The following is a 23,951-nucleotide window of genomic DNA, read 5'->3' on the forward strand; positions in this document are numbered from 1 at the left end:
CATAACCCCCCTCTGTACCCCCCCTGCACCCCATAACCCTATCAACCCCCCCCCATACCCCACAGCCCCTTCTTTACCCCCTCCCACCCCATACCCCCCCCATAATCCCCCCCGTACCACATAATCCCATCATCTCCCCCCCATAATCCCCCTTACCCCCCCCCCATACCCCATAAACCCCATCTTCACCCCCCCATAACCCCCATTTCCCCCCCCGTACCCCATAATCCCCCCATAATCCCCCCATCACCTCTCCACCCCATAACCCCCGTTTTACCCCCCATCCCCTATAACCCCCCCATCACACCCCCCATCCCCTATAATCCCCCATTATTCACCCCATAACCCCCCATGACCCCCCCCAGACCCTATAACCCCCTCCCATACCCCATAACCCCCCATTATCCCCCCCAGACCCTATAACCCCCTCCCATACCCCATAACCCCCCCCACACCCTCCCATACCCCATAACCCCCCCACAGCCCCCCACTCCCCACCCCCCCCAACCCCATATCCTCCCCCATAACCCCCACACACACCCCCTACACATCCCATTACCCCCCCACACCCCAATTTTGGGGCAAAAACCCCGCAAATTTTGTGTTTTTCCCCCCCCCCAAAAAAAGACCTCAGCAAGTCGGTGGCGGCGCGGCAGAAGCTGGAGGCGCAGCTGACGGAGAACAACATCGTCAAGGAGGTGAGCACCCCAAAAAAAACCCCCAAACGACCCGAAAACAACCCAAAAAAAACCAAAACACTCTAAAAAACATGAAATTGCCCCAAAAAACCAGGAGCTGGAGCTGCTGGACGACACCAACGCCGTCTTCAAGCTGATGGGGCCGGTGCTGGTGCGGCAGGACATGGAGGAGGCCAGGGCCACCGTGGCCAAGCGCCTGGCCTACATCACCGGGGAGATGTGGGTATCGAGGGGGGGGCTCAGGGTGGCCCCCCCCCCCCGTTAATTAACGCTAATTAACCCCCGCAGCAAGCGCTACGAGCAGCAGATGCAGGAGATGGAGCAGAAGGCGGAGCAGCGGCGCGAGGCGCTGGCCAGGCTGCAGCAGGACCTGCAGCGGGCGCAGGGCAAGGGCTGAAATGGGGGGGGGGGGGGGGGCACCCCAAAACCCCCCCCCTTTAAAAAAAAAAAAATCATAATAATAATAAAAAAAATAATAAAAAAAATAAAAATAAAAGAAAAATAAAAGAAAATAAAAATTAAAAAAAATAAAAAATTAAAAAAAAAAATTAAAAAAATAAAAAATTAAAAAAATAAAAAATTAAAAAAAAATAAAAAATTAAAAAAAATAAAAAATTAAAAAAAAAATAAAAAATTAAAAAAAATAAAAAATTAAAAAAAATAAAACATTAAAAAAAAATAAAAAATTGAAAAAATCATTAAAAACCACCAATTTTCACACCCGCGGGGCGTAGTGTCTTTATTGCCGTAGTGTTAACCCCCCCCCCAAAAAAATTGTGCCCCCCCCCCCCCCCCAAAAAAAAAAAAAAAATAATTAAAATAAAGCCCGGGTCAGCTTGCGCCCGGTGGCTTTGATTTTGGGGAAGGTGGCGCTGAGCTCGGGACCCCCCCGGGGGGGGCGGCCGCTCGGGGTCGTCCCCCCCCCCCCAGGGTGCTGGCGGGGCCGGAGGGCGAAATCCAGGCTGGAGGCGCTCATGGCGTAGAAGACGTTGGCGGAGGGCGGCAGGAGGAGCTCTGAAAAGGGGATTTTGGGGTTATTTTGGGGGAATTTGGGTCATTTTTATTTTTTTTAATTTTTAATTTTTTTTTTTTTTTTTTTTTTTTTTTTTTTATGGGGTGGGGGGCGCCCCAAAAACTCACCGCGGTCCTCGGGGAGGAGCTGCACCAGCTGGAAGCGGGCGGCCGCGGCCCCCTCCTGCCCGTGCTTCTCCAGCACCTTGGCCACCACGGCGGGGGTCTTGTCCTGGCTGGTGATCTGCGAACCCCCCCAAAATCGGGGTTTTTTCACCCAAAAAAAAATTTATTTTTTTTTTTTTTTTTTTTTTGGGGTGAGAAAAGGCGATTTTGGGGTCTCACCAGGATGCTCTTGTAGAGGCTGCCGTTGTGCAGCTCCATGCGCGCCCGGATGATGCGGCACTCGCAGGGGGGCACGGCCGAGCCGCAGGACGCCGAGCGCCGGTGGCCCCGGGGCGGGGGGCTCGGGGCATGGCCTGGGGGGGGCTGGGGGGGGGACAACGACCCCGGGGTGGGGGGGACAACGGGGGACAGGGGGGCGGTGGCGGCCGCGGCTTCGTCCAGCGCCGACACCGACGGCCACTTGATGTGCTGGGGGGGGGGGGGAAAAAATGGGGGGGGGTTTAGGGTCATGCTGATTGCCCCCCCAACCCCCCGCCCTATGTTTTTTAATTTTGGGGGGGGTCTCACCTGGGCCAGGCGCGGCAGCAGCTGGGAGGTGCCCCGGGGGGGGGTGACGAGGAGGGCGGGGGGGGCGGGGGGGGAGCAGGGCTGGTCCCAAGACACCAAGGGGGTCCCCACGGAGGTCAGGAGCCTGCAAGGGGAATGGGGGGGGGATAAAAGGGGGGGGCACAAAGGGGGTGACCCCCCCCGCACCCCCCCCAATCCCACTCACTCTGTGCAGTGCGTGATGACCAGCGAGGGCTTGGGGGGGCGCGGGGGCGGCGTGTCCCCGGGGGGCTCGATGGCACAGGACAGGCTGTGGCTGTGGGGACACGGGGCGGGGGACACGTGTGACATGTGGGGTAGGGGGTGTCATGTGCCACCCACCCCATAGGGATGTGCCACCAACCCATAGGGACATGTCCCATATCCCGTAGGACCATGCCACCACCCCATAAGGCCCCGCCACCACCCCATAGGGACGTCACCAACCCCATAGGGATGTCACCACCCCATAAGGCCCTGCCACCACCCCATAGGGACACTCTACCACCCCATAGGACCCTGCCACCACCCCATAAGGCCCCACCATCCCCCCATACGGATGTCACCACCCCATAAGGCCTCCACCTCCACCCCACAGGGCCCTGCCACCACCCCACAGGGACATCACCAACTCCATAGGGACGTCACCACCCCACACAGCCTTGCTACCACCCCATAGGACCCTACAACCACCCCATAGGGACATTCCACCACCCCATAGGGACATAACCACCCCATAAGGCCCCAGCACCACCCCATAGGACCCTACAACCACCCTATAGGGACATCACCAGCCCCATAGGGACATTCCACCACCCCATAGGAACCCTCCACCACCCTATAGGGACGTAACCACCCCATAAGGCCCCAGCAGCACCCCATAGGGCCCTGCCACCACCCCATAGGGACATCACCACCCCATAAGGCCCCAGCAGCACCCCATAGGACCCCGCCACCACCCTATAGGGCCGTGTCCCCCCCGTCCCACCTCTGTGCCTCGGGCAGGGCCCGCAGCGCCCGCAGCCATCGTCGGAAGCGGGGCCGGGGCTGCAGGCGGTAGCGGCGGCACGAGGCCTGCAGGACACGGACCTGGGACAGCACCTCGAACTCCTGTGGGGACACGGCCATGGGGACACCGGGACGGGGACGGGGTTGGGGGGGACAGGGATGGGGTGTGGGGACACTGGGATGGGTGTGGGGACACGGCCATGGGGTGTGGGGACATGGGGATGGGTGTGGGGACACTGGGATGGGTGTGGGGACATGGGGACAGGGTTGGGGGACATGGGGATGGGGTTGGGGACATGGGGATGGGGTTGGGGACATGGGGATGGGTGTGGGGACATGGAGAGTGTGTGGGGACACGGGGATGGGGTGTGGGGACATGGGGATGGGTGTGGGGACATGGGGATGTGTCTGGGTGGGGGCTGGGGACAGGGGTAGGGGACACAACAAGGGACTGGGATGGGGTTTGGGGACAGGACAAGGGACAAGGGACAAGAAACACGAGAGGGAACAGGGCTGGGGGCAGGGGACAAGGGATGGGGACACTACAGGGGGATTGGGGGACAGAGGGATAAGGGACAGGGGTGGGGACAGGGAAAGGACAGGGGACGGGGACAGGGGACAGGGCAAGGATAAGGGACAGGGACAGGGGACAAAGATAAAGGATGGGGATGGGGACAGGGGACAGGGACAAGGGACAAGGACAGGGGACAAGGATAAGGGATGGGGACAGGGATAAAGGATGGGGACGGGGACAGGGGACAGGGATGGGGACGGGGACAGGGGACAGGGATGGGGACAGGGACAGGGCCAGGCCCCCACCTTGCGGCGCTTCTCGAAGTTGATCCAGCCGTTCTGCAGGACAGGGACACAGCCATCAGCCTAGGGACACCCCTGTCCCCAAGGACACCCCCTCCCCAGCTTTGGGGACACCCCACTGTGTGTCCCCCCCCCATGGGGACACGTCCCCACCTCCAGCTCGTCCTTCATGGCCGCGTCCAGCATCACCAGGTCGCGGAGGAAGGTCCCCAGGTAGGGGACAACCCCCTGGCGGAAAGGGGACAAGAGGTGAGGGCGCGGTGGCCGCCGTCCCCGTTGTCACCCCCCCCCTCCCTAAATTGTCCCCTTGTCCCCGTCCCTCACCACGGGGCGCTGGTCCGAGGGGCGGCGTGGCTGGCGGCGCGGGGTGGTGTCCTGCGGGGTGTCCTGGGGGGGATATGGGGACACGGGGGGACATCAGGGGACATCAGGGGACATCGGGGGACATCAGGGGACAAGGGTTGGGGACAGGGGACGTGGGGCTGGGATGGGGACAAGGGACAAAGGGACATGGGATGGGGACCGGGGACAAGGGATGGGGATGGGGACAAGGGATGGGGATGGGGGGCAAGGATGGGGACAAGGGACCAAGGACCATGGTTGGGGACAAGGGATGGGGTTGGGGACAAGGGACAGGGTTGGGGACATCACCGGGGACAAGCGTGGGGACAGCGGCGAGGGGCAGAAATTGGGACGAAGGAAGAGAGATCGGGACAAAAGGCGGGGATGAGGAAAAGCGGCAGGGGTGGGGACAAGGGACAAGGGCTGGGGACAAGGGACAGGGTTGGGGACAAGGGACAGGGTTTGGGGACAAGGGACAGGGGACAGGGGACAGGGGACAGACCTGGAAGAGCAGCTGGCGGCTGGCGCTGTAGTTGTCCTGCTCGGAGCAGATGGCGCTGAGCTCCTCGTAGCTCCGCTGGGCGTCCCTGCGGGGACAGGGGCTGAGCGTGTCCCCGTCCCTCGTCCCCTAACTTGTCCCCTTGTCCCCTTTTGTCCCCTGTCCCTGTCCCCGTACCGGCCGATCTCCTCCCAGCTGTGCTTGAGCCGGTGCACGGGGCTGGACTGCAGCGCCGAGACGATGGCGCAGAGGGACGAGAAGTTGCGCAGCGCGCGGCACTCCTGGGGAGGGGACACACCGGGACTGTCACCCCCCGCCCGGGGACACCCCCACGGGGCACCCCGGGACCCCCCCTTAGGGATGGGGACACCGCCGGCGGGGTCACTGCCAGGGGGGGTGTCCCACGTGGGGCACCGCCGTGGTGGCTGCCACCACTGGGGTCACTTCTGGTGGGGACATCGCCGTTGGGGACACCTCCCTTGGGGTCACCTCCCTTGGGGCCACCTCCATTGGGGCCATTGGGGTCACCTCCATCGGGGTCACTTCCATTGGGGTCACCTCCCTTGGGGCCACCTCCATTGGGGCCACCTCCATTGGGTCCATTGGGGTCATCTCCCTTGGGGTCATCTCCCTTGGGTCCATTGGGGTCACCTCCCTTGGGGTCACCTCCCTTGGGGTCACTTCTATTGGGGTCACCTCCCTTGGGGCCACCTCCCTTGGGGTCACCTCCATTGAGGTCACCACCCTTGGGTCCATTGAGGTCACCTCCATTGAGGTCACCTCCATTGGGTCCATTGGGGTCACTGCCACTGGGGTCACCTCCCTTGGGGTCACCTCCATTGGGGCCACCTCCATTGGGATCACCGCCATTGGGGTCACTTCTATTGGGGTCACCTCCCTTGGAGTCACCTCCATTGGGGGTCACCTCCCTTGGGGTCACCTCCCTTGGGGCCACCCCCCTTGGGTCCATTGGGGTCACCTCCATCGGGGTCACCTCCATTGGGTCCATTGGGGTCACTTCCATTGGGGCCACCTCCATTGGGGTCACCCCCCTTGGGGCCTCCCCCCTTGGGTCCTTTGGGGTCACCTCCATCGGGGTCACCTCCATTAGGGCCACCTCCCTTGGGGTCACCTCCCTTGGGGCCACCTCCATTGGGGTCACCTCCCTTAGGTCCACTGGGGTCACCTCCCTTGGGGTCACTTCCATTGGGGTCACCACCATTGGGGTCACCTCCATTGGGTCCACTGGGGTCACCTCCCTTGGGGTCACTTCCATTGGGGTCACCACCATTGGGGTCACCTCCATTGGGTCCATTGGGGTCACCTCCCTTAGGTCCACTGGGGTCACCTTCATTGGGGCCACCTCCCTTGGGGTCACCTCCTTTAGGGCCACCTCCCTTGGGGCCACCTCCCTTGGGGTCACCTCCATTGGGGTCACCTCCCTTGGGTCCATTGGGGTCACCTCCATTGGGGTCACCTCCCTTGGGGCCACCCCCCTTGGGTCCCTTGGGGCCACCTCCCTTGGGGCCACCCCCTTTAGGTCCACCCCCCTTGGCGCCACCATCCCACGGCCCCCCCCAGACCCCACCCCCTTGTCCCCGTCCCCCCGTCCCCTCCCCGCTGACCTCGGCCACGCGGATCCACTTCTCCAGCAGGCGGGCGCGCTGGGGGGGCCGCAGCCCCGCGCCCCCCAGGCAGGAGCGCACCACGGCCCCCGCCAGGCGGTTGAACTGGCGCACGGTGGCGCGGACGCTGGGACAGGCGCGCTCCTGTCCCTTCTTGTCCCGCTGCGACCACAGCGCCCCCAAGCACTCGTAGGGCACCAGGCGGACGAAGAGGTCCTGGGGACGTCAAGGGGACATCAAGGGGGGATGGGGTGGGGGGGGCGTGGGGGCGTGGGGACATGGGGATGGGGGGTTGGGGGACGTGGGGACATGGGGATGGAGGGACATGGGGACACGAGATGGGGATGGGGACATGGGGACATGGGGACGGGGAGTTATGGGGTTGTGGGACATGGGGATATGGTGTGGAGATGGGGACATGGGGACATGGGGATGGAGGGACATGGGGACACGAGATGGGGATGGGGGACATGGGGGCATGGTGTGGAGATGGGGACATCAAGGGACATGGGGACATGGGGAGTTATGGGGTTGGGGGACATTGGGACACGGTGTGGAGATGGGGACATCAAGGGACATGGGGACGGGGAGTTATGGGGTTGGGGGACATGGGGATGGAGGGACATGGGGACACGAGATGGGGATGGGGACATGGGGACATGGGGATATGGGGACATGGGGATGGGGAGTTATGGGGTTGGGGGACGTGGGGACATGGTGTGGAGATGGGGACATGGGGACATTGGGGACATGGGGATGGGGAGTTATGGGGTTGGGGGACATGGGGACACGAGATGGGGATGGGGGCATCAAGGGACATGGGGACATGGGGACATGGGGAGTTATGGGGTTGGGGGACATGGGGACACGGTGTGGAGATGGGGACATCAAGGGACATGGGGACATGGGGATATGGGGATGGGGAGTTGTGGGGTTGGGGGACGTGGGGACATGGTGTGGAGATGGGGACATCAAGGGACATGGGGACATGTGGACATGGGGAGTTATGGGGTTGGGGGACATGGGGACACGGTGTCGAGGTGTGGAGATGGGGATATGGGGACGTGGGGACGGGGAGTTATGGGGTTGGGGGACATGGGGACACGAGATGGGGATGGGGGCATCAAGGGACATGGGGACATGGGGACATGGGGAGTTATGGGGTTGGGGGACATTGGGACACGGTGTGGAGATGGGGACATGGGGACGTGGGGACATGGGGATGGGGAGTTATGGGGTTGGGGGACATGGTGTGGAGATGGGGACATGGGGACATGGGGATGGGGGAACATGGGGACATGACATGGAAATGGGGACATGGGGACATGGGGACGGGGAGTTATGGGGTTGGGGGACATGGGGACACGAGATGGGGATGGGGACATCGAGGGACATGGGGACACAACACTGACATGGGGACATTGAGGGACATTAGGGCTGGTTTTCTTCAGGATATGGGATTTTGGTTGTTTGGGGGGAAGGAGGATTTTTGGGGTGTTTTATAGGGGACACAGGACTTTCAGGGTGCAGTTTGGGGGGATTTGGGGTATACGGGACGTTTGGGATGCAGTTTTTGGGGACACAGAATTTTCGGGGTGCGTTTTTTGGGGGGGATACAGGACCTTTTGGGTGCATTTTTTCAGGATAAGGGATTTTCGGGGTTGCGTTTTTTTTCGGGACACGAGATTTTGGGGTAGTTTTTTTTTTTTAAGGCTCGAGGATTTTGGGGGGTGCGGGACTTTCGGGGTGCCCCTTTTTGGGGTGCTCACCGCCTCCATCAGCGTCAGCTGCTCGGCCACCTCCTGCGCCTGGAAGGCCAGGATGTCCAGGGGGTCGGCGTCCCCGTCCCCGTCCCCGTCCTTGTCCCCGTCCTCGTCCCCGTCCCCGTCCGGCTTTGGGGTGGGGGGCTCGGGGGGGGCTCCCCGCAGGTTCTCCAGACGCCGCCCCGCTTCCGAGCCCGGCTCCAGGACCCCCACCAGGCGCTCGGCCAGGGGGGCGGCCGGGGGTCCCCCGAAATCTTCGGGGTACCCGTCCAGCCAGGCGCCGAGCAGCGCCGCCAGCGCCCTGCGGGGACACCGAGAGGGACGGGGACGGGAACGGGGTGGAAATGGGGACGGGGACAGGGACGTGGGGACAGGGATGGGGACGGGGGACTCACCCCTTGGCCTCAGCCACCTCCGGGGAGCTGGGGGCTGCCGAGAGCCCCCCCATTTCTTCCAGCCTGGGGGGGGACACGGGGAGGGGGTCAGAGGTAATAAATGTCCCCAATAAATGTCCCCAAGACCCCAATAAATATCCCCAAGACTCCCCACAACGTCCCCAAGCCCCCACAAAATATCCCAAAGACCCCCCCACAAAGCCCCCAGCCCCCCACAACGTCCCCAAGCCCCCCCACAATGTCCCCAAGACCCCATGCGATGTCCCCAAGACCCCCCACAATGTCCCCAAGCCCCCATGCAATGTCCCCAAGACCCCAATAAATGTCCCCAAGACCCCATGCAATGTCCCCAAGACCCCAATAAATGTCCCCAAGCCCCCCCACAATGTCCCCAAGCCCCCCCCCAACGTCCCCAAGCCCCCCCCCAAACGTCCCCGTGCCCCCACCTGGCGAGCAGCAGGCGCAGGACGTCGTGGGGCCGGGTGAAGGCACGGAAGGTGGCGAGGAAGGTGGGGACGAAGGCTCCGTCCCCGCGGGCGGGGGCCTCCAGCAGGTGCCGCACCAGGCGGGGCAGGGGGGCGGCGCGCAGCAGGCGGGCGGGGGGCGCCCCGGGCCGGGGGGCCAGGGTGAAGACGGCGTCGTCCTCGCGCACCTCCGCCTGCGCCGCGGGGACGGGGCACCGGGTGGTGGCACCGGGCGGTGGCACCGGGTGGTACCATCGCCCCACGGCACCCATTGACCCCCAATGGCACCCATTGACCCCCAGTGGCACCCAACAGCACCCACTGCCCCCCCAGATGATGTCATTGACCCCCATTGACCCCCATTGACCCCCAATGGCACCCAGCACCCAACGGCACCCATCACCACCCAATGGCACCCAACACACCCAATGGCACCCACTATCACCCAATGGCACCCAACAGCACCCACTGCCCCCCCAGATGATGTCAATGACCCCCAATGGCACCCATTGACCCCCAATGGCACCCATTGCTCCTCAATGGCACCCAGCACTCAACGGCACCCATCACCACCCAATGGCACCCAACACACCCAATGGCACCCAACACACCCAATGGCACCCACTACCACCCAATGGCACCCAACAGCACCCACTGCCCCCCCAGATGATGTCAATGACCCCCAATGGCACCCATTGACCCCCAATGGCACCTGGCACCCAACGGCACCCATCCCCACTCAATGGCACCCATAGCCCCCCAGTGGCACCCATTCCTCCCCAATGGCACCCGTTGACCCCCAATGGCACCCAACACCCAACGGCACCCATCACCACCCAACTGCACCCACTGCCCCCCTAGATGAAGTCATTGACCCCCAATGACACCCATTGACCCCCAATGGCAACCAACACCCAATGGCACCCAACAGCACCCACTGCCCTCCCAGATGATGTCATTGGCCCCCAATGACACCCAGTGACCCCCAATGACACCCAACACCCCCCTATAGCACCCAACATCCAATGGCACCCATCACCACTCAATGGCACCCACTGCCTCCCAATGGTACCCACTGACCCCCAATGGCACCCAACACACCCAATGGCACCCATTGCTCCCCAATGGCACCCAACAGCACCCATTGCCCCCCCAGATGATGTCAATGACCCCCGCTGGTACCCACTGACCCTCAATGGCACCCAACACACCCAACGGCACCCATCCCCACTCAATGGCACCCATCACCCTCCAATGGCAACCATTGACCCACAGTGGCACCCAACAGCACCCACTGCCCCCCCAAGATCATGTCATTGACCCCCAATGACACCCATTGACCCCCAATGGCACCCAACACCCCCCAATGGCACTCAGCACCCAACAGCACCCATCACCACCCAATGGCACCCAGTGGCACCCATTGCCCCCCAATGGCACCCACTGCCCTCCAGTGGCACCCAACAGCACCCATCACCCCCAATGGCACCCATTGCCCCCCAGTGGCACCCAACAGCACCCAACAGCACCCATCACCCCCAATGCCACCCAACAGCACCCACCGCCCCCCAGTGCCACCCCTCACCCCCCACCCGGGTCTCGATGTCCCCATGTCCCCCCCACCTCCCCGTCCACGCCCACCCCCACCCCGCTCTCACCTGGGGGGGGTCCTCGTCGGGGGGGCAGGGCCGGTAGGAGCTGAGCACCACCCCCGGCTCCTGGCCCAGGGGGGGCCGGGCCCCCTCCAGCAGCGCCCGCAGCGCCCGCGGGAGCATGGGGCGCCCCACGGCTCCGACCCACGGCTCCGACCCACGGCTCCGACCCACGGCGTGGTCAGCCCCACGGCACGGGCATGGTGGGGGGGGGCTGGGTGAGAGGGGGGGCCCTCAGCACCCACTGGCTGCCCCACAGCGTCCCAGTGGTGCTCCCAGTGCTCCCAGTGCTGCCCCACAGCGTCCCATTGGTGCTCCCAGTTCTCCCAGTGCTGCCCCATAGCATCCCAGTGGTGTTCCCCAGTGCTCCCAGTGCTGTCCCATAGCATTCCAGTGCTCCCAGTGCTGCCCCACAGCATCCCAGTGGTGCTCCCAGTGCTGCCCCAGTGCATCCCAGTGCTCCCAGTGACACCCCATTGCATCCCAGTGCTCTTGTGCTGCCCCATAGCATGCCAGTGCTGCTCCCCAGTGCTCCCAGTGCTGCCCCATAGTGTCCCAGTGGTGCTCCCAGTGCTCCCAGTGCTGCCCCGTAGCATCCCAGTGCTCCCAGTGCTGCCGCATAGCGTCCCAGTGCTTCCAGTGATGCCCCATTTCATCCCAGTGCTCTTGTGCTGCCCCATAGCATCTCAGTGGTGTTCCCCAGTGCTCCCAGTGCTGTCCCATAGCATCCCAGTGCTCCCAGTACTGCCTCGTAGTATCCTAGTGGTGCTCCCAGTGTTGCCCCAGTGCTCCCAGTGCTCCCAGTGAAGTCCCATAGCATCCCAGTGGTGCTCCCCAGTGATCCCAGTACTGTCCCATAGTATCCCAGTGGTGCTTCCAGTGCTCCCAGTGTTGCCCTGTAGCATCCCAGTGCTCCCAGTGCTGTCCCATAGCATCCCAGTGCTCCCAGTGTTGCCCCATAACATCCCAGTGCTCCCAGTGAAGTCCCACAGCATCCCAGTGGTGCTCCCCAGTGCTCCCAGCGCTGCCCCACAGCATCCCAGCATGACTAGTGCTGTCTCCCAGTGCTCCTCCACAGCACTCCAGTGCTCCCAGTACTCCCAACCTGTGCTGTCCCACAGCTCCCAGTATGACTAGTGCTCTCCCAGTGCAGTCCCACAGCACCGCAGCGCCACCCAGTGCCGTCCCACAGCATCCCATGGTGACCAGTGCTATCTCCCAGTGCTCCCCCACAGCACCCCAGTGCTCCCAGTGCCGTCCCACAGCATCCCAGTGCTATCCTCCGGAGCTCCCAGTGCTGCCCCCCAGTGCTCCCAGTGCCTCCCTGCAGCTCCCTCTCGAGCCTCCACCCCCGGTCCCTGCGCCCAGTACCCCCAGTACCCCCAGTCCCGTGCTCCCAGTCCCAGCCCCCCGCGCTCCCCCAGTCCCTGCTCCCAGTAACCCCGTCCCTCACCCCCCGTGCTCCCAGTACCTCCCAGTGCCTGCTTCCAGTCTCCCCATTCCTCTTCCCAGCACCACGGCTTCCTGTTCCCAGTGCTCCCAGTCCCCGCTCCCAGTCCCCGTCCCCTCAGCCCCCTGTTTCCAGTGCTCCCAGTGCTCCCAGTTCTCCCAGTCCAAGCTCCCAGTCTCCTCCCCTCAGCCCCCTGCTCCCAGTGCTCCCAGTGCTCCCAGTCCCTCCCAGTGCCCCCACTTCCTCCCAGTGCCCCCACTCCATCCCAGTACTCCCGATCCCTGCTCCCAGTGCTCCCAGTGCCTCCCAGTCCCTCCCAGTCCCCCCCAGTTCCCCCAGTGCCCGCTCCCAGTGCCCCCAGTTCCCCTCCCCAGCACCGCCACCACTTCCTGTTCCCGCTCCCCGCTCCCAGTCCCTCCCAGTCCCCCCTCCCAGCGCCCCCGTCCCCCAACCCCAGCCCCCCCCAGTGCCCCCAGTGCCCCCAGTTCCCCCTCCCAGTCCCTCCCAGTGCCCCCAGTTCCTCCTCCCAGTGCCCCCAGTTCCTCCCCCCAGCCCCTCCCAGTCGCTCCTCCCAGCACTCCCCGCTTCCTGCCCAGCGCCCCCAGTGCCTCCCAGTGCTCCCAGTGCCTCCCAGTGCTCCCAGTACCCCCCAGTTTCCCCCCTCCCCCCCCCCCCCACCTGCAGCCGAGGCCCCGCAGCGCCGGGGCCGGGGAGGGGAGGGGGGAGCGGGGCGGCCGCAAAGCCCGGCCCGGAGCGAAGCCGCCGCGGAACGGAGCCGGAGCCGGAGCCGGAGCCGGAGCCGCCCCCGGGCGCGGCCGCTCGCAAAAGCCGGAGCCGGATCCGCGGACCGGAGCCAGCCCCATAAATACTGGGGGGGGGGGGGAAACAAGGAGAGGCGGGGACGGCGTTTTGGGGTGAAAAACGGCTTTATTGGCAACCGCGGCGTCCGGATCCGTCTTCGGCGTCACTGCGATTTCTGTGGGGAGCGGGGGGGGGGCCGGGTGAGGCGGGGGGGGGATATAGGGACGGGGGGGGGGGCTGGGGGCCCCTGGGGACGGGGACGTTACCTTGGGGGGGTCCTGGGGGCGCGGGGCTGTGGGGAGAGAAAAAGGGACATGGGGACACTGGGGGACACTGGGGGATATTGGGGGCATTGGGGGGACGTGGGGACACTGGGGGGACGTGGGGGGATGTGGGGACACTGGGGGACACTGGGGGACATCATTGGGGGCATTGGGGGCATTGGGAACATTGGGGGGTGTGGGGGGATGTGGGGACATTGGGGGACATGGGAACATTGGGGACATTGGGGGACTTGGGGACATTGGGGGATATGGGGACACTGGGGGACATTGGGGGGACGTGGAGACATTGGGGACATTGGGGGGATGTGGGGATATTGGGGGGACGTGGGGGGATGTGGGGACATTGGGGGACATTGGGGACATTGGGGGATATGGGGACATTGGGGGGATGTGGGGGGATGTGGGGACATGGGGATATGGGGACATTGGGGGGACTTGGGGACATTGGGGGGTGTGGGGGATTGTGGGGGGACGTGGGGACATTGGGGGACATTGGGGGGACATTGGAGGATATGGGGACACTGGGGGGATGTGGGGGGATGTGGGGGGACACGGGGCCATCAAGGGGTGCGGGGGTCATTGGGACGTGGTGGGGGACAGGAGGGGACAGGAGGGGACACGGGGCTGTCACTCACGGGCAGGGCTCAGCCAGCGCACCAGGCCGCAGAGGGCGACGGCCACCAGGAAGAGCCCCAGGGCGTCCTCCAGGGAGGGACCCTCGGAGCCTGCGGGGACAGGGACGGGGACGGGGACAGCCTCAGTGTCCCCTGGTGTCCCCAGATACAGGCCTGGTGGCCTTTGGTGTCCCCAACCCCGGTCCCAATATCCCTTTGTGTCCCCAGTGATGGTCCTGGTGTCCCTTAGACCTCCCAAACAAGGCCCCAACAACCCCTGGTGTCCCCAACCCCAATCCCAATGTCCCTTAGCCCGGTCCCAATGTCCCTTTGTGTCCCCAACCCCAATCGCAATGTCCCTTAGCCCCTCCCAACCCAGTCCCAACGTCCCCTGGTGCCCCCAACCCCAGTCCCAGTGTCCCCTACCCCGGACCCCATGTCCCTTGTTGTCCCCAGCCCTGGTCCCGGTGTCCCTTAGACCCTCCCAGCTCCAGTCCCAATGTCCCTCAGTGTCCCCAGTGATGGTCTTGGTGTCCCTTTGACCCTCCCAACCCAGTCCCAATGTCCCCAGGTGTCCCCAACCCTGATCCCAATATCCCTTAGCCCCTCCCAACCTCTGATCCCAATGTCCCCTGGTGTCCCCAACCCCAGTCCCAGTGTCCCCAACCCAGTCCCAACGTCCCCCAGTGTCCCCAACCCCAATCCCAATATCCCTTAGCCCCTCCCAACCCTAGACCCAATGTCCCCAAGTGTCCCCAACCCCAATCCCAATGTCCCCTGGTGTCCCCAGCCTTGATCCCAATGTCCCTTAGACCCTCCCAACCCCTGATCCCAATGTCCCCTGGTGTCCCCAACCCCAGTCCCAGTGTTCCCAACCCAGTCCCAACGTCCCCTGGTGTCCCCAACCCCAATCCCAATATCCCTTATCCCCTCCCAACCCTAGCCCCAACGTCCCCAAGTGTCCCCAACCCACATCCCGATGTCCCCCCCCGTACCCGCCAGCCTCAGCTGGACGGTGGCGCGCAGCGGGGCGTCGAGCGCCGGGTGGGTGACAACGCAGGTGTAGACGTCCCCGTGGTTTTGGGGCCGGGCGGGGGGCAGCACCGCCCCCACGCTGCGGCTGTAGGTGCCATCGGGTCCCCGCCGGTGGCCCGAGCTCCAGGTGCCGGCCACCGGGGCCGATGTCCCCGAGCCCGCGGCGCGGCGCCGCCAGGTCACCGCCGCGTCCAGGGGGTAGAAGCCGGCCACGTGGCACCGCAGCTCCGCCGCCGCCCCCGGGGCCACCACCAGCGGCCGGGGGGACAGCGTCACCTTGGGGGGCTCTGGGGGACACGGGGAAGGGGGTGGGTCCGGTACGGCCCCGTATGGCCCGGTCCTATCCCCTATATGGGTCCTGGGGGAGGTTGGTGCCCGATCCCGTTCCCATAAGGGGTCTTATAGGGGATTATGGAGCAGTCCCATATAGCCCATATGGCCCTGTTGGGTATGGCTCAACCCCATATAAACTATATAGACCAGTCCTTTCCCCTATATGGGTGGTGGGGGAGGCTGGTGCCCGATCCCATTCCCATATGGGGTCTTATAGGGGACTATGGAGCGGTCCCATATAGCCCATATGGCCCCATCAGGTATGGCTCAGCCCCATATAACCTGTATAGACCGGTCCTTTCCCCTATATGGGTGTTGGGGGAGGCTGGTGCCCAATCCCGTTCCCATATGGGATCTTATAGGGGATTATGGACCAGTCCCATACAGCCCATATGGCCCTGTCGGGTATGGCTCAACCCCATATAACCTATATAGACCGGTCCTTTCCCCTATATGGTTGCTGGGGGATGCTGGTGCCCGATCCCATTCTCACATGAGATCTTATGGGGGATAACAGACTGGTCCCATACAGCCCATATGGCCTGGTCCAATATACCTTATAACCCCTATAACCTCCTCCACCCCATATATACATATTAGGGGATGCCAGCACCCACCCCTACGTTCCCTATAGGACCCATAGGTGTAACGACCGGTCCCATACACGCTATATGGCCCGGTCCAATACACCTTATAACCCCTATAACCTGCTGCACCTCCAAATATACATATTAAGGGATGCCAGCACCCACCCCTCCACACCCTACAGGACCCATAGGTGCCACGACCGGTCCCATACACCCTATATGGCCCGGTCCAATATACCTTATAACCTCTATAACCTGCTCCTACACCCTATATACTTACTAGGGGATGCCAGCACCCACCCCTACGCTCACTATAGGACCCATAGGTGTAACGACCGGTCCCATACACCCTATATGGCCCGGTCCAATATACCTTATAACCCCTATAACCTGCTCCTACACCCTATATACCTATTAGGGGATGCCAGCACCCACCCCTCCACACCCTACAGGACCCATAGGTGCCACGACCGGTCCCATACACCCTATATAGCCCAGGACAGGGGGGGGGCGTTACGCACCGAGGACCTGGAGCTGCAGCAGCTGCTGCGCGTGGCCGTGGGGCAGGAAGACGGAGCAGAAGTAGGTGCCCTCGTGGGCCACCTCCAGGCGGGGCAGGCGCAGGGTCACGGCCGTGACCCCCTCCCCGTCCCCGTCCCCGTCCCCCCCCGGGGGTCCCAGCAGCAGCTCGGCCCCGGGGGTGGCGCGGGGGGCGCGGGCGGTGGCGCTGTCGTAGGCCAGGAGCACGCGGCCGGCCCCCCCGTGCTGCTGCCTCCACTCCAGGGCGAAGGGGCCCGGGGGGGCCGCGAAGGCGCAGTGCAGGTCCACGGCCCCCCCCGGGCGCCCCCGCACCTCGGGCGTGTGGGTGAGCACCGCCAGGGCCACTGCGGGGACACGGGGGGGGGGGGGACACGGGGAGGATTTGGGGTGTTGGGGGGGGATTTGGGACATGGGGGGGGATTTGGGGTGTGGGGGGGATGTGGGGAGGCGGGGGGGGATTTGGGGTGTGGGGGGGATTTGGGGTGTGGGGGGGACTTGGGGAGGCGGGGGGGGATTTGGGGTGTGGGGGGGACTTGGGGAGGCGGGGGGGGATTTGGGGTGTGGGGGGGGATTTGGGGAGGCAGGGGGGGCATGTGGGGTGTGGGGGGGACAGGGGGACACGGGGGACGTAGGGGATGTTGGGGGAGTTGGGGGGACATGGGGGGAGTCGGGGGGGGACACAAGGGGGTCGTGGGGACATGGGGGGGGACATGGGGACGTTGGGGGGGGACACGGGGAATATGGGGGATGTGGGGGGGTGGGGGGCCATGGGGTCACTTTGGGGTCACGGGGTCGCACAGGGGACACACGGGGAGACGCAATGGGGACATCGGGGACGCTTTGGGGGGGGATTTTTTTTTTTTGGGGGGGGGGTCACAGGGATGTGGGGACACAGGGGACACTGGGGGGGGGGGTCCCGAGGAGGACGCCCTTACCGGTGACCGCGGTGGCCCCGGGGGGGCCGGGCTGTCCCTGCAGCAGCGCGGTGACGCCGTAGGAGGGGGTCCGCAGGGTGGCCAGCCACCACGACCCCCCCATTTCGGGGGGGCTGCGGCCGTCGGGGTGCAGGGCGCGGGCCCAGGGCGCCGAGCCGGAGTGGGGGGGCGTGGGGCTGAGCTCGCAGGTGGGGGGCACCCAGGGGGGGCCCCAAATCCGCTCCAGGGGGCCCCAGGGGTCTGTGGGGGGGGGTAGAAGGGCGCTGACCCCATGTGGGGGGGCGGGAGGGGGGGGTCGTGCCCCCTTTTGTGACCCCCCCCCCGTGCTGTGGGGTGATGGGGACAGCAGGGGGCAATGGGGGGGGGCATTGGGGACATGGGGGGGACATTGGGGACATTATGATGGGGGGGGGGCTCAGGGTGTTGGGGGGGTGATGGGGACCTCAGGGTGCCCCTGGGAAAGGTGGGGGGGACACCTTGGGGACATGGGGGGAGGGTGATGACAATTGGGGGGGGGTCACAGTGACCTCGGGGTGCCCTGGAAAATTTTGGGGGGGCGCAGGGGGGGGACACGGAGACCCTGGGGACATGGGAGGGGGGATAGGGACATGGGGGGGGGGCAGTGACAATGAGGGGGGGGGTGACGGGGACCTCAGGGTGCTCTGGAAAATTTGGGGGGGGGGACAGGGGTCCTTGGGGACATGGGGGGGGGGGCTATGGGTCATGGGGGGGTGATGGGGACCTCAGGGACCCCTGGGGACATGTGGGGGGGGTGATGGGGACACTGAGGGGGGGGCAGTGACAATGGGGGGGGGGCAGGGACCCTGTGGTCATCGATGGGGGGGTCTCGGGGGGTGCCCCCCGCACCTACCGGTGACATCGAAGGTGGCGTTGGGGTCGAGGCCGGGCTCGGGGGGGGTCCCCCGGGGTCCCCCCCCCATCCTGAGCAGGGCGGGGCGCTGGGTCACGGCCCCGGGCAGCGCCCCCCGGCCCCCCCCCGGCTCCAGCAGGGTGCAGGGCAGCGGGGGGGGTGGGGGGGTCCGGGGGGGCCCCGCTTCGGCCGCCCCCGACGGCACCAAGCAGAGCCCTGCGGGGGGAGGGGGGGGGACAGAGCCTCAGCAGGGGGTGGGGGAGAGATCGGGGGGGGTCGGGGGTCGGGGGAGGGGCTGGGGGGGGCGTTTTTTTGGGGGGGGGGCCCGGTCTCACCCGCCAGCAGCAGCCGCAGCGCCCCGCACCCGGCCATGGCCCTGGCGCTGCTTTCACTTTCGCTTTCGCTTTCCCCTGGCCACGCCCCCTTTAAGCCACGCCCCCTTTAAGCCACACCCCCTTTAAGCCACGCCTCCTCTCCTTTAAGCCACGCCCCCTTCCTTTAAGCTCCGCCCCCCACCCCCAGCAGGAGGCCGGAGGCGGCAGGACCGGTAAATATTTATAGACATTAAAAAAAAAAAAACAACAAAAAAACACAAATTTGACTCAAAATACAAAAAAATGGGGAGGGGGGGAGGGGCACGGTCCCCACCCCCACCCCCGGTACCGGGGGGGGTGACAACGGGGCCAGGTCCCAGCTCGGCACCGGGCGCTTACACACACAGCCAGGGGACGCGCGCTGGGGGCACCCATGGGTGCCCCCCAAGGGACCCAGGGGTGGGGGGGGGGTGGGGTGGCCCCAGTGGGTCCTGGGTGACCCCAAATGGGTCCCAAGTGTCCCCAAATGGGTCCTGGGTGCCCCCAGTGGGATGGGGACGGGGTGTCCCGGGTGGCACCCATGGGACCCGGGTGCCCAGAAGCAGCGGGACCCCAGGGTGTCCGCGCCGAGACCCCCACCCCACGGGGTCTGGGTGTCCAGGATGGGACCAGGCGGACCCCAGGGACCCCAAAACTGTGCCTGGGGTGGGTCAGACGCTGGTTTGGGTGTGCTGGGACCCCCTTTGGGGACTCGGCACCCCCCTTTGGGGATCTGGCACCCCCCTAGGGGTCCTGGTACCCCCCTCAAGGTCCTGGAACCCCCCTTAGGGACCCAGGACCCCCCTTAGGGACCTGGCACCCCCCTTAGGGACCCAAGACCCCCCTTAGGGACCCGGTACACCTTTTGGGGACTTGTCACCCCCCTTAGGGACGTGGCACTCCCTTAAGGACCCAGGACCCCCCTTGGGGACCCGACACCCCCCTCAGGGTGCTGGCACCCCCTTTGGGGACCTGGTACCCCCTTAGGGACCTGGCACCCCCCTCAGGGTCCTGGCACCCCCCTTTGGGGACCCAGGACCTCCCTCAGGGACCTGACACCCCCCTTAGGGACTTGGCACCCCCCTTAGGGACCCAGGACCCCATTTAGGGACCTGGCACCCCCCTCAGGGACCCAGGACCCCCCTTAGGGACCTGGTACCCCCTTTGGGAACCCAGGACCCTCCTTGGGTACCTGACAACCCCCTTAGGGAGTTGGCACCCCTCTCAGGGTCCTGGCACCCCCTCTGGGGACCTGGCACCCCCCTCAGGGACCCAGGACCCCCTTTGGGGACCCGGCACCCCCCTCGGGTACCCATGTCCCCCCCCCATCCCCACCCACCCCCCCCCTCTCATGCCTTCCCCCCGGCGAACGCCACCTCCCCGCGGGGCGACCCGGGCACCGGCGCCTCCCTGGGGACCCCCCAGTCCCCTTGGGATCCCCCCGCCGCCGCCGCCTCCTTGCGGGGCGCACCGGGGGGAGGAGGAAGAGGAGGATGAGGAGGAGGAGGAGGAGGAGGAGGAGGAGGAGGAGGAGGGGGGGGAGGCTGCAGGACCCCCCCGGCCAGGCGGTGCCGGCGCTCGCAGTGCCCCTTGTGCCGCACGAAGCTGTCGCGCCACATGAACTTCTTGGCGCAGGCGGCGCACTGGTAGGGCTTGAGGCCGGTGTGGGTCTTCATGTGCTCGGTGAGGTGGTGCTTCATCTTGAACTTCTTGCCGCAGACGGGGCAGCCGAAGGGCCGCAGGTTGAGGTGCATGTTGACGTGGCGGTCCCGCATGCTCTTGTGCGAGAAGGCCTTGCCGCAGTGGCACAGGAAGATCTTGTTGCCCTCGGCCGCCGACGCCGCCTCGGCCAGCTGCACGGCGCCGTGTTCAGCCGACGGTGACGGGGACAGTGCCGACGGCGCCGGGAACACCAAAATTTGGTTGCCCTGCATGTCCATGGGGAGCAGCGAGCGCGGCGCCAAGCCCCCCGGCCCCCCGGCGTCCTCCAGCGCCTCGTAGGGCGAGGGGAAATCCTCGGAGGACTCGCAGAAGTTCACCTGCTCCTCCAGCTTGGCGGATGAAGGAGGAGGAGGAGGAGGAGGAGGAAGGCGCGAGGAAGGCCCCTCGGGCCGCGCCGGGCCCTCCACCGGGTCCTCGTCCTCCTCGCAGGTCAGCACCAGGTCCTCCTGCAGCCACTCCTGCTTGACGTAGACCCACTGCTTGTGCGGCACGATGCTGGGCTGCACGTAGAGGGGCCGCCGGGCGGCCTCGCCATCCTCTTCCTCGGCCTCCAGCAGCTCCCCCCCGCCGATGTTTTTCCCCCCGGAGCGCCCCGGGGGGCACTTGTGGGGCTCCTCGGCCGCCTCGCGGGGGCTGAAGTAGTTGGAGCTGCTGGGGGACTGGTTCTCACTGGTGCGACTGGAGTGGGCGCGGAGCGAGGAGGATGACGACGATGACGATGAGGATGATGAGGAGGAAGAGGAGGAGGATGAGGAGGAGGAGGGCGCGGCGCGGCCCTCCTTGAGCAGCTCGGTGCACTTGTCCACGATGTGCCACATCTGCAGGACGCTGCCCACCGTCAGGAAGTTGACGATGTCGCCGGGGGCCATGGCGAGGCGGCCGGTGTAGGCCGAGCCCAGGACGGTCTCGAAGGCGCCGGGGTCCATGACGCTGGGCAGGACGATGGAGGTGACGTTCTTCAGCAGCACCTGGTCGTGGAAGTAGGGCGAGGAGGCGGCCAGCACGGCGCGGTGGGCGCGGAAGACGCGGCCCTGCACGTGGATGGAGATGTCGCACAGCTTCCCCTCCACCCGCTGCTGGTTCAGCTTGGCCAGGAGGGCGCTGGGGATTTCGGGGAAGTCCACGTGCAGCAGCCCCGTCCCGCTCCCGGTCCCGGTCCCGATCCCGCCGCCGCCGCCGCACGAGGCCTCCATGGCGCTGCCCCGGCGGCGACGCTCCTGTGGGGGACGGGAGTCAGAGGGGGGTGGGAGAGGGGGGCTCTGCCCCACGGATCCCCTATAGGCCCTACACACAAACCCTATAGGCCCCCCGGTTCCCTTATAGGACCCTAAGCCCACCCCACAGGCCCCACACCTCCCCTATAGGCCCCGCACCTTCTCTATAGGCCCCCCACCCTATAGGCCTGATGGCTCCCCTATAGGCCCCACACACAAACCCTACAGGCCCCCTGGTTCCCCTATAGGACCCCACCCCCACCCCATAGGCCCCCCACCTCCCCTATAGGCCCCACGGCTCCCCTATAGCCCCCCCCAAACCCTATAGACTCCCCACCTCTTCTATAGGCCCTACATCTCCCCTATTGGTCCCACAGCTCCCCTATAGGCCCCCCACCCTATAGGCCCCACAGCTCCCCTATAGGACCCCCATTTCCCCTATAGCCCCCTCCACACACACACACCATAGGCCCCACACCTCCCCTATAGGACCCCAGTTCCTCTATAGCCCCCCTGGTCCCCCTATAGGACCCCAACCCCACCCCATAGCCCCCCCCTCGTCTATAGGCCCCACACCTCCCCTATAGGCCCCCCAGTTTCCCTATAGGCCCCCCACCTCCCATATAGGCCCTACATCTCCCATATAGGCCCCATGGTTCCCCTATAGGCCCCCCACTCCATAGACCCCACACCTCCCCTATAGGCCCCACAGACCCCTATACGCCCCACACCCCCCTATAGGTCTTATGCACCCCCTATAAGCTCCACGCCCCCCTATAGGCCCCCCAGTCTGCCCCAGCCCCTATACACAACCCCAGTACCCCATACGGCCCCTGTGTCCCTACACACCCCACACACCCCCCCTATAGGCTCCCTACCCGAGCACCCCATATAGCCCCCAGGCCCTATATGGCCCAGGCACCTGCCCTGACCCAGCCCCTACACACCCCACACCCCCTATACCCCCAGCCCCTATATCCCTTGGCCCCTATAGCCCCCATACCCCATGCCCCCAGCCCCTATAGCCCCCTAGAGCCCCTCACAACCCCCCTACACCCCCAGCCCCTATAGCGCCCTACACAACCCCTTACCTTATAGTCCCCTATAGGCCCCCACACCCCCAGCCCCTATAACAGCCCCCCCAGCCCCCTATAAGCCCCTATAGCACCCTATAGCCCATATACCCGCAACCCCTATAACAGCCCCTACACGCCCCCAGCCCCTATAGGGCCCTATAGCCCCCATACCCCCAGCCCCTATAGCCCCCATACCCCTGTCCCTACCCCCCCATACCCTATATCCCCCTATAAGACCCCATACCCCCAGCCCCCCAAACAGCCACCCTATAGCCCCCATACCCTATAGCCCCCTATACACCCCCATATCCTATAGCCCCCTATGTCCCCATACCCCCAGCCCCCCAAATAGCCCCCCTATAGCCCATGTACCCCCAGACCCTATAGCCCCCATACCCCTGTCCCTAGCCCCCCAGCCCCTACAGCCCCCTATATCCCCTATACCCCCAGCCCCTATAACAGCCCCCCAGCCCCTACAGCCCCTATACGCCCCCCATACCCCCAACCCTTATAACACCCCCCTAGGCCCCCAGCCCCTATAGCCCCCTATAGCCCATATATCCCCAGCCCCTATAGCAGCCCCTATAACCCCCTATACGCCCCCAGCCCCCCATACACCCCCAGCCCCTATACGCCCCCCAAACACCCCCCATACCCCTGTCCCTCCCCCCCAGCCCCCTATACCCCCCCTATATCCCCCTATAACCCCCATACCCTACACCCCCTATACGCCCCCACCCCCAAACACCCCCCCTATATCCCATACACCCCCAGCCCCTATAACAGCCCCCTACAGCCCCTATACCCCCCCTATATCCCCTATAGCCCCCCAAACACCCCCCCTACACCCCCCATACCCCTGTCCCTCCCCCCCCAGCCCCTATACCCCCCTATATCCCCCTATAACCCCCATACCCTACACCCCCTATACGCCCCCACCCCCCTACAGCCCCCCTATACCCCCCCAGCCCCTATAGCCCCCCCTACAGCCCCTATACCCCCCCTATATCCCCTATAGCCCCCCAAACACCCCCCCCAGCCCCCATACCCCCCCACACCCCCCCATACCCCCCCCAGCCCCCCATAGCCCCCTATAGCCCCCCCACCCCCCATCTCCCCCCCACCCCCCTCCCCCCTCCCCTCCCCGCGCCC

General features: G+C 65.1%; 4 protein-coding genes and 1 long non-coding RNA gene across 7 annotated transcripts; 1 reads left to right on the plus strand and 4 right to left on the minus strand.

Annotated features, from left to right (window-relative positions):
• Nucleotides 1–627: 627 nt before the first annotated feature.
• Nucleotides 628–1,129, plus strand: PFDN6 (prefoldin subunit 6; the record flags this gene model as incomplete). The annotated part of the gene is made up of 3 exons (XM_082785627.1): nucleotides 628–698; nucleotides 793–917; nucleotides 987–1,129. Coding segments are annotated over 3 exons (305 nt in total), but the record flags the coding sequence as incomplete, so codon positions are not given.
• A 383-nt stretch (nucleotides 1,130–1,512) lies between these two features.
• Nucleotides 1,513–13,219, minus strand: RGL2 (ral guanine nucleotide dissociation stimulator like 2; the record flags this gene model as incomplete). 3 transcript variants are annotated; one of them, XM_082785631.1, is made up of 17 exons in its annotated part: nucleotides 13,113–13,219; nucleotides 10,991–11,198; nucleotides 9,315–9,526; nucleotides 8,869–8,931; nucleotides 8,480–8,774; nucleotides 6,711–6,926; nucleotides 5,263–5,366; nucleotides 5,089–5,173; nucleotides 4,569–4,631; nucleotides 4,398–4,472; nucleotides 4,248–4,280; nucleotides 3,409–3,530; nucleotides 2,608–2,697; nucleotides 2,403–2,526; nucleotides 2,055–2,303; nucleotides 1,839–1,953; nucleotides 1,513–1,712 (listed from the first exon to the last, which is right to left on the minus strand). In XM_082785631.1, the coding sequence occupies exons 2-17, from the start codon at nucleotides 11,105–11,107 to the stop codon at nucleotides 1,513–1,515; spliced, it is 2,163 nt and encodes a 720-aa protein (XP_082641757.1). In that variant the 5' UTR covers nucleotides 11,108–11,198; nucleotides 13,113–13,219. The 3 variants fall into 3 exon arrangements, 2 of the variants coding, with proteins under 2 accessions (XP_082641757.1, XP_082641756.1); XM_082785630.1 differs by lacking the exon at nucleotides 13,113–13,219 and adding an exon at nucleotides 12,456–12,590; XR_014319486.1 differs by lacking the exon at nucleotides 13,113–13,219 and adding an exon at nucleotides 12,456–12,591 and having other exon boundaries at nucleotides 1,689–1,712; nucleotides 2,403–2,483.
• Nucleotides 13,220–13,336: 117 nt separating this feature from the next.
• Nucleotides 13,337–18,831, minus strand: TAPBP (TAP binding protein). Its single transcript, XM_082785632.1, has 8 exons — nucleotides 18,770–18,831; nucleotides 18,435–18,650; nucleotides 17,564–17,803; nucleotides 16,610–16,972; nucleotides 15,129–15,455; nucleotides 14,155–14,244; nucleotides 13,502–13,527; nucleotides 13,337–13,410 (listed from the first exon to the last, which is right to left on the minus strand). The coding sequence occupies exons 1-8, from the start codon at nucleotides 18,804–18,806 to the stop codon at nucleotides 13,399–13,401; spliced, it is 1,311 nt and encodes a 436-aa protein (XP_082641758.1). The 5' UTR covers nucleotides 18,807–18,831; the 3' UTR covers nucleotides 13,337–13,398.
• Nucleotides 18,832–18,976: 145 nt separating this feature from the next.
• LOC309891256 lies at nucleotides 18,977–19,896 on the minus strand. The gene is made up of 2 exons (XR_014319485.1): nucleotides 19,641–19,896; nucleotides 18,977–19,600 (listed from the first exon to the last, which is right to left on the minus strand). It is a non-coding gene; the product is annotated as an uncharacterized lncRNA (long non-coding RNA).
• A 240-nt stretch (nucleotides 19,897–20,136) lies between these two features.
• On the minus strand, nucleotides 20,137–21,672 carry ZBTB22 (zinc finger and BTB domain containing 22; the record flags this gene model as incomplete). Its single annotated transcript, XM_082785628.1, has 1 exon — nucleotides 20,137–21,672. A coding segment is annotated over one exon (1,536 nt), but the record flags the coding sequence as incomplete, so codon positions are not given.
• Between the last annotated feature and the right edge of the window lie 2,279 nt (nucleotides 21,673–23,951).

The sequence above is a fragment of the Aythya marila genome (genome assembly GCF_965140915.1).
Source record: "Aythya marila genome assembly, contig: HAP1_HAP1_SCAFFOLD_757, whole genome shotgun sequence".
In the NCBI taxonomy this organism is placed as follows: Eukaryota; Metazoa; Chordata; class Aves; order Anseriformes; family Anatidae; genus Aythya; species Aythya marila.

What these genes read in the sequence shown, in the direction of transcription:
- TAPBP (XM_082785632.1), bottom strand. Translation starts at nt 18,806, where the DNA reads ATGGCCGGGTGCGGGGCGCTGCGGCTGCTGCTGGCGG. An exon ending in GCTGCGGCTGCTGCTGGCGG is followed by an intron (nt 18,651 to 18,769) that starts GTGAGACCGGGC and finishes CTCCCCCCGCAG; the next exon opens with GGCTCTGCTTGGTGCCGTCG. An exon ending in CGCCACCTTCGATGTCACCG is followed by an intron (nt 17,804 to 18,434) that starts GTAGGTGCGGGG and finishes CCCCCCCCACAG; the next exon opens with ACCCCTGGGGCCCCCTGGAG.